Source organism: Hemitrygon akajei, chromosome 17, assembly GCF_048418815.1.
Source record: "Hemitrygon akajei chromosome 17, sHemAka1.3, whole genome shotgun sequence".
NCBI lineage: Eukaryota > Metazoa > Chordata > Chondrichthyes > Myliobatiformes > Dasyatidae > Hemitrygon > Hemitrygon akajei.
In genome coordinates this window covers 49,611,412-49,624,066 of record NC_133140.1, presented here as the reverse complement: position 1 = coordinate 49,624,066, position 12,655 = coordinate 49,611,412, and the positions used below count along the sequence as shown (strand labels likewise).

Below are 12,655 nucleotides of genomic sequence, written 5' to 3'. Positions count from 1 at the left end.
TAAAAAAAAATACAATTTCCTTTCAAACACAAGTTCTTAAAAAAAATTGAGCATTATAATTTGTAATGAATCACATTTTTTAAACAAAAATTACTTACTCTGTCTCTTCCCCTTCATCGGGCAAAATATTTCTGGTACATTGAAGCAAATAGTTCCTCAAGAACAGTCCTCGTAAGGGATGCTGTACTCCACGGCACATTTCTACCAGATCCTTAAGAATATCCTTCCTAGACTGTGAAAATGACTTGATGTAGACAACTCCAACAGTGATGAGTAAATAGCTGAACACGTTACAAAAAGAATAAGCACACATTCAGCATGGCTGCAAATCTAATTTGATGCTTTACTTTGAAAATCATGGCCACAAACTGTTACACCCAAGTTTTAGAATCATTAGCATGTTAAAAAAAAGTTCAGATTAATTAATTTAATGGCAATAAATTCTAAAGTTAAAGACTGATATTAAATACAACCCTAATGTGCAACATGTCAACCAACTTTAAAGTTCCCAAAAACAATTTCATATGCACAACAATGAACTGTTTGATAGGAACTCCAACTAGTAAAAGCACAGAATATTTATTCTGCAGTCCCACTTGAAGAAAATACTTACTTGCTTTAAAAAATATGAAAATAGAATACTATTTATAATACACAAGTTCTAAACACCTTGTAAAAAAATTCCTTTTAATGTTGATTTGGTAGCAGCTTGGAAGCAAGATGAATTTTTTTTTAATGGGTACTTCAGTTAAATAGATTTTTATTTACATTCATAAGCCAGTCAGATGTTGATTCATAGCCACAGGTTAATACCAGATGTGAAAACACTATGCATTTCAGTTATTTACTGTGAAACTAAGCAATCCAGTTGCCGCTGACCTGTAAAGTGGAGTATACTTACAGCCTAGGAATAATATTGCCAGCGTACTGAACAAGTTCATACAGGTCAGCCACCTTTCTCCCTTTGGCAAATTCATCAGTCAGATAAACTTCCAAATAATGCAATTCATCCGAAATTGCCATGTCTAGCCTTGCATTAAGGATCAATACACATCCAAAACATCTCCCAGAAAAAAATAAAAAGGAAAAACTCATTTTTTTAAACTCTTAAAACAAAATTATTCATCAAATCTGAAAACTGTCCTAATTAAATGATACAATATTTAATACACAGGAACTCAACATTTTCCTGGAAAAAATATCATTTAGGGTTGGGGAGAAAAAAAAATATGAAATTGTTCTCCATGAGCAATGACTCCGTTTACATAACATGAAATAATTTCTTACCATGCACTTGGGAATTTAATGAACTGAAATGCTATCAAAGTCACATGTGGTCAAGATAAAAAGTAGTAATTTGATTTCATATAGAACTTTTCTTGACCACACAGAGTTTAAAAGGCACTTAAGGCCAATAAATGTACATTTGTTAATGTTGGCAAGGTAGCATGAACAGGTGGTTGTGCAGCCCACAGCTTGAGGTGCAAGGCTGAAGTTTACCTCATCACTTTCTTCTCTACTGGTCTAACGAACAAGTCTTCTCTATTTTCTCCCCTCTTCCGAACTATGAAAAGTGAATCTATTACCAAATCCTTATAAACTTAAATACAAAAAGGATTTTAATTACATTTTGAACAAAACACTACAATTCCATACAAAAAAATTTAAAGGATACAGAGTTCATAATAACTCTTTGGTGACAACATGGAAGTTCGCAGTTCACCTAGCATATTTGAAGCATGTTTTAATGCATCCATCAATTTATTCTTGTCCTAAATAAAAAAATGGTTAGAGATGTTAATAAAATTTAATTATTTCCAAATTAAATCTAAGCTTTTAAATGGAAATCATTCCTTTAATTTCAGAGTAAAGTGGTAATATCTAATCATTGTCATGACAAACTAACCACACAACCTGCATGAAGTTATGAATAAAATTGCACAATGAATTGTTAACTTTGGCTACATACACATACAAATCCACAGCAATTCCACTGTTGATAGAATACCCGAATGTTCCTGTGAATTCAAGGCAGACCTAAAATTGTCATCCAAAGAATTTTACTTAAATTCCAACAATAGTCGAGGATTTTATTTTACAACTAACATGGAAGCACTATTATATTTTACAAGACTTGTACTGAGACGTCCTCTTGAAAGACTTTATTAATCAAAATCCATGTCTGATTTTAAGAAAAATGATTCATTGTTCAATCAAAGGTTTGCTTTGGGATTTTGGGTAAATCTAAAAGGCTATTCACTGATTATCCAGAATTATTTCACCTTCCCTCACTTCAGAATTCAGCTTCAAAACAAACTACACACAATAACTACCAAACCTATTGGCAACATAACAAACACAGCTACCGCAATTCTCAAATGTTTATGTATAAAAAAAGGAACTGCTACAGAGCAGATGAAAATGTATTCTTTAAAAATCTTAGTATTTTTGACTTCTAATCACAGCAAAAGCTGAATTAATGTAAAGCAGTAAGCAAAAGGCTCAACTATTTTTCCACTTCAACACACGTACATTGATTTCCTGTTTGCTAAATAAGGTTATCTCCTACCGGAAACTTCTATTGTGCTGAAATGTAACTAGAGTCTAGAAATATTTCACTCTGAAAGGAACAGTGCTAAAAAAAAAATTGGCTTTTAAAAAAAGAGGAAATGCATATGCATTAATCATCACCTTTGGCAGTAATTTAACTCAACCAATCTCTAGTTTTGTTATTTAGATAAAAGTGCACCCAAGTTCCTAAGAACATAATTAGATTTCCTGTAGCCTTTTTTAAATGTATACCACAGTCATCAATGTAACGTTTACTCTTTCAAAGTAAAAACAGGAATGAACAGTGCAAGTTTAGAAGTCAGTAAAGAATCTACTTCAAGCTATGACAATTCTTTTTTCCTCCAATCTATGTCAGTAATGCCTTTGAAATAGGCGTCTTTATTTCCTAAGAACAAAGCAGCCTGAAGTTCTTTCCTTTGATATGGCATTGAATCAAATCAAAATGAGTCCCATAAATGATTTTTTGGTTTTAAAATTAGGCTCAACAGACCTTACCCTCAAAACACTTACAAGGGAGCCACAGAACAAGGATCAAAGCTGAAACTGGAGCCTTTTTTGTCTACTCAACCCAAAGATATTAAAGTATTAGAAAAACATGCATCATCTCAACAATAGTCCACCAGCTCAGTATAACAGAAGTTACATTCATGAGCCCACAATGTTAAGCTAACCTATATAAACCTACTCCACTGTCAATCTAACCTTTCCTTCCTGCACAATCCATGAACATCCAACTTTACATCATTGTACCCAACAGACTTTTTAAAAATTTCCCATGCCACTCTATTCAAAGGATAAAACCCATTCAGAAACCCCACACATTTTTCTTCCATTCCACAACCACAATGTGGAATGCACAAGAAAAACAAACTTACCAAGCATCTTTTCATTTGAAAAGACTGAACCTTAACAGTCTGAACAGCTTCATCGAGCAACTTTTCCTGCTCATCTTGAGGTGACTGCTGAGTTGTAGGCTGCAGAAAAACAGGAGAGTGAACATTATTTTCATGGAGTAATATTGACGCAGATTTGCCAGTTTATTCTTTTGATGCAACTTTTAATAAATTACATTCAACAAGTTCAGTCCAGCAAATAAATCTGGCAAAATAGCACTCTTCAAAATTCTGATAGCTTTATAAGAAAAAATATGCATAAAATCTTACAGGAAATTCATAACACTTCCACCAGTTATGTCACCCTTTTACGCTTGTCCTCTCATATAAACATGTAGCCCATTGCCAAAACTCGGATTCTACTCAAACCAAATATTCCACATCTGCTTGGCTGACTTTTGCCAACAAACACCAGGAACCAAGTGACAAGATCTTGGGTAGCAGCAGTAACATGGCAAATAATCAGACAATATCAGAAAAACAGAACTAGCCTCATCACAAATTCTACTGGAAACCTTCTATACCAAAGTCCCAGACTTAATTTCACTATTTGTTATAGTTAAACTATATATTTACTAGAATGTTACCTGGATTTCAGCACCTAAGTTATAGAGAGAGGTTGAACAAGTTAAGTCTTTATTCTTTGGAGCGTAGAAGGTTGAGGGGGGGACTTGATAGAGGTATTTAAAATTATGAGGGCGATACATAGAGTTGACGTGGATAGGCTTTTTCCATTGAGAGTAGGGGAGATTCAAACAAGAGGACACAAGTTGAGAGTTAAGGGGCAAAAGTTTAGGGGTAATACAAGGGGGAACTTCTTTACTCAGAGTGGTAGCTGTATGGAACAAGCTTCTGGTAGAAGTGCTAGAGGCAGGTTTGATTTTGTCATTTTAAAAAAATTGGATAGGTATATGGACAGGAAAGGAATGGAGGGTTATGGGCTGAGTGCAGGTAGGTGGGACTAGGTGAGAGTAAGTGTTTGCTATGGATTAGAAGGGCCAAGATGGCCTGTTTCCATGCTGTAATTGTTATATGGTTATAAAAGTAGTTAAACCAAAACTCATTAAAAAGCAAGGATGCTCAACTTGCTGAATATTTAATGTATTTCAGATTTCCAGTATCAGCAGTATTGCCTAAGATTTATTGTTCTTTCCAAAAGCCACTTTCATTCACAAACATTCAAAAGCTTCAAAATAAACTCTAAATTAAAAGTAAAAACTATCAAAGTACAAAATTAAAATCACTGAAAAAAATTGATTAAAATAAGTTAACAGATAGAATAAAATAGAGAGAAATGCAAAGTTATCCATGTTTGTTGTAAGAATGAAGAACAGAACATTATTCTGATGCTCAGATAGGAAGCATACAGATAACATCAGTTACAGTTGTGTATGTACATCCACTGATGCCTCTGGACCCATCTTCAGTGATGTTCCTGAAATCATCGGGTGTTTTGGGTCTTTCAACATCATACACCCTCCTCCAGGTGACCCAGCCGGGGCTGATCAGACCCCAGCTTGTGTCCAGATGGCTAGCTATTTATGACTCCATGGCTCCCCTCTTTTGAGCCACAGCCATCTTGAGGCCCTCTCTGTCGCACTGGTGCTACTGCGGATGGCTCACCTCTTCCTCTCTCCCTCGATGCCCAAATTGCTGAAGGCTCTGGCTAAGGAATGGGCTGCGAATCCCTTGCAACCAACCTCCACTGGGAGACACCTCGCTCTCCATCCAGCCTGCTGGCAGTTGCTGACCAGTCCCGTGTACTTGAAGAGCTTTCTTTCAAAGGCCTCTTCCAAGCGATCTTCCCATGGGACTGTCAGCTCCAGTATCACCACTTGCTTGGTAGACTCAGACACAAGGACAATGTCTGGTCGCCAGGTGGTGGCTGTGATATAGTTGGAGAACTTCAGCTGCCTTTTGAGGTCCACCAACAGCTGCCAGTCTCTTGCAGAGGTCAGGATGCCTGCAGATGTTCTTTAGGCGGATATTGGCTGCTCCCCAGCTCTGACAAAGGCAATGGCCTGCTTAGAGGGTCAGGATCACTTCGCCCACTCAACTCCTGCACTGATGGCTTCAGCAATGGTCTTCAGGACCTGATCATGCCTCCATCGGTACTGTCCCTCACCAAGTGACCTTGTGCAGCCGCTGAGGATGTGCTCCAGGGTTCGTCTCTTGGAACACAGTAAGTAATTATAAAAGTGTGATGTTGGCTTTATTGCAAGGGGAGAGTACAAAAATAATGGAAGTTTTATACAACAGCAAAGTTTACTAGACTGATATAAAGCAGGTATATTTGGAAGAAATATTAAGCAAATCAGGCTTTTGCTTACAGGAGTTTCAAAGAATGAAAGATGTTTGTAGAAACCCGAAGGAATACATTACTGTCAGCATGCTACCCTTTCCCTCCCAGAAGTATAGATTCATGCAGTTTAGAGGGAGTGCGCAAGTGTCCTCTGACCACAACAATGATTCATGGCTTTGAATTAAACAGGGACAAAGAAATTAGGCAACAATTTAGTAATCAGCTGCAATCATTGCCACATGAAACAATCTTAGGATAACAAAGATTTTCCACACCCTTGACTGAAATGGCTAGGGGCATCCATCAAGTGAGGTAACCTTCATATCGATGATGCCTTCCATCACATCACAACTGATCTGCTAAATGAACTAGATTCAGAAGAGATGTAGCAGTTAGAACAGTAGGCATTCAAAAAGATGTTATGGTTGGCAAGTTCATTGGATATTTTAAAATGGCAAAATTAAGGACAGCTAATGGGTAATGGGTGTCAAAGCAGCCATTAGTGTGACACCATTACAGCTCAGAGTGTTCCAGAGTTCAGAGTGCAATTCCAGCACCATTCTATAAGGAGAATCTGTACAACCTCCCTGTGGAATGCAGGGGTTCTCCCCCCCCCCCCCCCCCAGATGCTCCGGTTTCCTCCCACAGTCCAAAGACGTACTGGGCAGGTTAACTGGCCATTGCAAATTGTCCCATGATTACGTTAATTGGGGTTACGGGCTGCTGGAGGGAGTGGCATAGCTTGAAAGGCCAGACGGGCCCTACTCCATGCTGTATCGCTAAGTAACTAAATAAATATGTGGGTACTCCGTGGCAAGCAAAGGACCAAAGGACCGTTTCTGCTTGTATCTATGAATTGCTGTGGGCTTGCAGTAGCAGGGCGTCTTCTCACAATACAGCACATTTCCCACCATCATCAAACCACGAATCCCATTCTTGCTCAGCTGTAGACTCTCTTCAAGACACCAGCAGGCAACTTAGAAAAAAAGATCTAACAAAACATTCAAAACTATCAGAAATCTGTAGAAATACACATGTCACAAATCTCTAGACTAACAATTCACCTTCAGTTTGTAATCTTAGATGGCCCCAAATACGAGGTATTCAAGTACAAAAATTACAATATGCATTTAAACACTGGAACTAGTACACTTTATACAGCAATAAACCTATAATGAATGGATTAAATCATGAACTGCAGTTCTGCCACAGCTAGTTGTGAATTATAATACATAACATCAAGTTACTTAAGGGAACTCAATACACAAATGTAAAATACAAAGTAAGCGTTTGCAACAACTTTTAAATCAGAAGTAATGAGCAAATGAAATGTCATACCTCCCAATACCTCCATCATAAAATGTTGCCAATTTAATTAACTCAACTGTGATATTAAGAAATGGCTGAATGTATGGGTACTGTCTTCAGGGATGGACTGATAGGTTAACTGCTCTGTTGTAGGAAAGTTGCAGCAAATTAACAAGGGTGATGGAAATGTGAAAGAAGTACATGCAGGACTGCACAAGGCTAATACAAAAAGAATTTTACTTTATTTGGAGCTGGTGTGAACTTGATGGGCCAAATAGCCTTCTCCACTATAACTAAGGTACAATTTTTCAATGTAGTTCTATTGAATTTCATGCCAATTTGTGAGTATGCAGTTCAATATTTCATTCAAACTAAAATGCAAGAATCCATCTGCATGAAAAATTGCTTAGAGATGCGCTGTCCACAAAAAGCAGAACAAATGAAAGCCCATGCGATTATTGCCCGTCAGTCAACTGAATGAGCGAAATGGAGTGGACAGAACCATTAGAAGCATTTACTCACCAAAGATCTACACACTAGTGCTTGTTTAGATTCTGCCAACATCACGCGAGATCAGACTTCATTAAAGTCTTGGCCCAACAATGAACAAAATGAAGAATTCTAAAAAGGTGGGGAAAAAGTACTACCCTTGAAATCAAGCCTTTATTCAACAGAGTCTAGCATCGAGAAACCTGAGAAGTCAATGCAATTCTGGTTGGCATCACACGTGGGGCAAAGAAGGAAAAGATTTTTCTCATTGGAGTGCAAACTTAGCCCAGGATATAAATGCAGGAGTTCCTCTAAATACTTTTTCACTAGCAGCTTCCTCAATGACCTTCCCACAAGAAAGTCAATTGCATGTGTTCAGTAAAGATTAAGGGTTTAGCTCCAAGCAGATAATTAAGCAATCCGAGTCCTCATGCATCATGGAATGACATTCCGACAATGATTGATAAATGACAATATTATCATCACCAGTTCTCAAGCATTCTGACCAATTGGCCTCAATACCTTAGTAACACCAACATGACCAAACAACATACTGGAGTAATCAAAAAGCCGAAACAAAAACAGGCTGGTGCAAGGTATCTGAAATAAAAGCAGAGATGCTGGAAATAATCCCAGCAGGATAAGCCAATATCACATATAGCAGAAGTGGCCAATTCTGATAGAGACTGAAAAAGTGAGTCAGCTTAACAATGAGAGAAACCAGAAGGCCACAATCTATCCATACAGAAGTGTTGTTTCTCAAACTTACATTGGGCTCCCGAATACAAAGGGAGGACAGACAGATACATTGAAGTGCAATGGAAAAACCTAGAGGACAGGTGGTGCCTCCATGTACTTCTAGTACTTACTATTCTTATATAAGATGTCCAACATATGCAATATTTTGCTTTTGTAAACTTTGGTAAATTACATCCCATTCTACATTCCACCACCTCCATGTTGTTTCAACTTGTCAAACAACCAGTTTTGGACTAGCTACCATTTTCTCTAGCTGATGATAGGAATTGCCCTAGGCCACCGATACAAGCTCATTATCATTCATTCCATCTCACCCCAAAACAAAGTCACGTTCTAATTGAGATCTTTCCCAGTCTTACTGTTGGATTCACCATCATTTCTTCTGCCTTACTTTATCCAATACCCTTATGAGTGAAATCTCCAATGGGGGATTGCATTTGACTTTCTCCAGTGCTTTCCCTACTAGTCTCCCGTGCCATCACACATTCATCTATCCAAATATTTGCCACCTTGATTATAAATTTACTTTTAACTTTGATCATGTAACACTTTCATCTCTGTTGGCCCATATTGACTATTTATGATCCAATATCAAATTTAATACATTGATCTTCACATTTAAGTTCATTGCTGTACCCAACCCTTATTTCCAACAGTTTTATAACAACTTCTTGTGTAACAACCCCCACCACCACTTTCACCATTTCCCCTTTTATCTTATCATTTGAGAGTTTGGATTAAATACAGTTTGTTTTCCAACTATCGGTTTCAACAACCCAACAATTAAAGCTGCCATTCATCCTTCAACCCTCACTGAAGGCCATTTCTGTGACCAAGCTTTTGTGTTGACTCCTCCATGGAGACCAGCGAAAAAAAGATGTCAAATTTCTTCATTCAGTGCTTTAAATTTCAATGATTCCATGATCATCATTCAATTTGATTACATTTCTGAAATTTGCTGGGAAGTGTGGGTTCCATAATATTTTAAAGAATATTACATTTCAACTCAGCTGCAGAAAACAAAACAGTAGATTTACAATCTTTTTTATTGTGGGGGGTTGGGGCAAAGTAACTATCATTCATGATACGTGGCAACAAGTCTTTGCTTGGGTATCAACCAGATTTACACAAAGTTACAAATCAATTTCACCCATTGTTATTTGTCAAAAGATGTATCTCATCAAATTAGTTGCATTTTTCTCCTACAAGTCTGGTATTAAGGAAGGCTCAAAATCTTTTCATACCAACTGCTATCAATTGATAATTAGCAGAAATTTTATAAATCCAATAACAAGTCACATGTGAATCAATCGAACTGCAATATGCTCATTTCATTTCAAAATTGGTGCAGGAGGAAGTCTAACATTGTGTAATTGCAGCCAGCTTCCCAACTTTCAGAAATGCAAAATTCAACAGCTTAACCACCATGGAAGGTATTGTTGTTGGCGATGATATCCTACCTTGCCAAGCTATTATCACCAAAAGCAGCATGATTTTGCCCATTTATAACATTTGAAAAATATATAAACTTTCCTTCAAGTGCACCAGACAAAGCACTTTAAATATTTTAGGGCTCATGATTGAAAGGACATCAGAACAAAGCAAAAGAATCTTGTTTGAACAGATCACATACCAACTCTACTCACTGACATCAATAATTCAAAATGGAACAAATAGCTGCACACTTAGACTTATTTATTGACCAGGAAAATACAGCACTCATCATTACTGATGTTGTTTGTTAGATGCACTTTTATTGGAAAAGGAATCGGCAAATTATGTTATTTCACCATTATCTACCTACAAGTACTTCCAAGCTAGAATTACTAAGATTGGCCAACTTCATCAAGGTCAAAGCTGCTGCTAATGTCTGGCTCCAGAGTGGGTATCTTTCCCTGCTCTTAGTGATCTGAAATGCAATGAAAGTGTTGGCATGAATAACTGATGTATGCTAAACAAGGCACACACGCTCTCAACAACTGGACAGCACTGAAGACTGGTAGATTTGCAAATGAACATGCAACATATTTTGTTTAGAAAAGGTACTCTTTTACGAAAAAATGTTAAGATGTTGTTCACTGTTAATGAGGCTTAAAGTAAACTAAGAATCATGCAGGTCTACAATCAAACTCTTAAGTTTACATTTAGAATAATGAAATGTCTGCAAACAAGCACTTGATGCAATAGCAGCTCTCTAGTTCAACTGTACAATGCTGGAAGGAGAACAAATGAAAAAGATAATATCTTCTACCAGAATGGCTAACGTGTCAAACCTTCTGTTTCAAGTTCTCTTACTCTCTACACACATGCTTAATAATTTTTTTTTTTAAATTATTGTGCACATTCAAAACAAATTTAATAAAAGTTAAGCTGAGTGCAACTTGACATGCAATTTATGAAAATGAAAAGTTACAATTTAAAATAAATTATTGAAGCTCTTTTTAAAAATTAAAATTGGTTTGGAAATATTTATCCTTGTTTGTCAGAATCTAAGGATAAACGCTGGAGTCCAGAAAATTTGATGCAAACAATTTGGTTTTCAAACTCTCCAAACTACAAAATATTGACCTCAATACTAGTTTAAATAAATGCTCATATCAAAAAAAAGAGAACAATTTTTAAAACAATAATATAGAGGAAAGTTCACAAAAGCAAATATTCTTTGTGATTTCTTCTCATGTTGGGTCTAATGCAATTCAACTAGAGTTGCCTTTGAAAAATAAATGGCATTCATTACTTGAGAATGTATACATGTAAATTATACTGAACACATCAATTCTAAGCATGTATTCTGAGCAATCATCTACACTGTACACAGAAAATATACAGTAAAAATGTCATGGGTGGACAGTAACTTCAAAATCAGGCTTAATATCACTGGCATATGTCGTGAAATTTGACATTTTGTGGCAGCAGTACAATGCAATACATAATTATTTTTAAAAAGCTATAAGTTACAATAAGATATATGTATACACACACAAATAAATTAAAATAGTGCAAAATAAAAGCAAAAAATAAGGCAGTCTACATGTGTTCATTGCTCATTCAAAAATCTGATGGCAGAGTTGTTCCTAAAACATTCAGTGTATGTCTTCAGGCTCCTGTATCTTCCCCTTGATTGTAGCAATGAGAAGAGGGCACCCTGGCTTATGGGGCGCGGGGGGGGGGGGGGGGGTCCTTAATGATGATGGACGCCACCTTTTGAAGATGACCTCTTTTGCTGGGGCGGTTAGCGCCCGTGATGCAGTTGGCTGAGTTTACTACTTTCTGCAAGACTCACTTATAACACAGGTAAGTGATTGTCAGGCTGAAACTGGTTGCGATCATTTACCAGACACGACAGAAATAAAGCTTCAAACATGACATACCTCTACTGCTTGTGAATTAATAACACCTCAAAACAATCCAAACACTGGGTTGCTTAACTATGTGTTTACGATTCTTAGCAATATTCTGTGTTGATAAGCATCAGAAATACATTATTGATCGTTTTGAGACAGATTATATTTTCGCCATGAACCAGTACTACAGGATATTGTGCTTCAACGAGGGAGACATTTTTATAGGGAGATAAAACGATTTGCAGGTCATCCTTAGTATTTTTCCATAGTAGTTGATGACAATCAAGCAGACGGCTAACCATAAAGGCAACACGGTACTAAATTGCGTCGCTTACTTCAGTCTAGAATGAAAAATAATTTAAATTTAACACAAAAAGCAGATCAGCCTCAAGGCCTTCTTTTATTTTAAACCATCACCGTAGCAGCTTCGAATACCCTACCGTTCGCACTCATTGCTTCCTCTTTTATAACTTATCTATGTAATCATGCACGGCCCTTTCCCAAGGACCACCAGCTCCTGTCAGGAGTAACCAAGCAGTCCCCGAACCATACCGGAGGCAGGCCAAGGCCAGGCCCAGCAACGCCCATCCACACCAGTCTCTCCATAACGTTGAAATCCAAGAACACAATCGCCAGCGCTACCCACAAGCAGACACACTGCATTTAACGATATGCATGAGGACTACATGAGGACTTAATACGCCAGCACTCACCATGATTTAGAAGCTCAAGCCAGCAAACGCGGCCCCAGTCACCTGACACTTACTACTTCAGGCCCTTCAGGAACAACCAGAATAATTAGCTTAACTGTACAGCCAGAGGGCCCATGCGTCAAGTGATTGATGTCTGGATTGGCCATTGACAAGCCGCAAAATCTAACACGACAACAATTTTACACCAATCAGCAGCGTGGGTAGGGTACAAGCTCCTGGTTTTGATTGGTCAACCTGAGCAAAAGGTGATAAGTTCCGGTGTAATTGATTTAGCCA

The 12,655-nt window shown here is 37.4% G+C and overlaps 1 protein-coding gene across 1 annotated transcript in view; it reads right to left on the bottom strand.

The window, feature by feature from the left end:
• vps35 (VPS35 retromer complex component) overlaps positions 1 to 12,495 on the bottom strand; it is a 41,740-nt gene extending 29,245 nt beyond the window's left edge. Inside the window, exons 1-5 of the mRNA XM_073070086.1 lie at positions 12,380 to 12,495; positions 3,447 to 3,545; positions 1,676 to 1,772; positions 902 to 1,025; positions 99 to 281 (exon numbers count right to left, since the gene is read on the bottom strand). Of these exons, the coding sequence (XP_072926187.1) occupies positions 99 to 281; positions 902 to 1,025; positions 1,676 to 1,772; positions 3,447 to 3,545; positions 12,380 to 12,382 (506 nt within the window). The 5' untranslated portion in view covers positions 12,383 to 12,495. The remainder of the gene's footprint in view (positions 1 to 98; positions 282 to 901; positions 1,026 to 1,675; positions 1,773 to 3,446; positions 3,546 to 12,379) is intronic.
• Between the last annotated feature and the right edge of the window lie 160 nt (positions 12,496 to 12,655).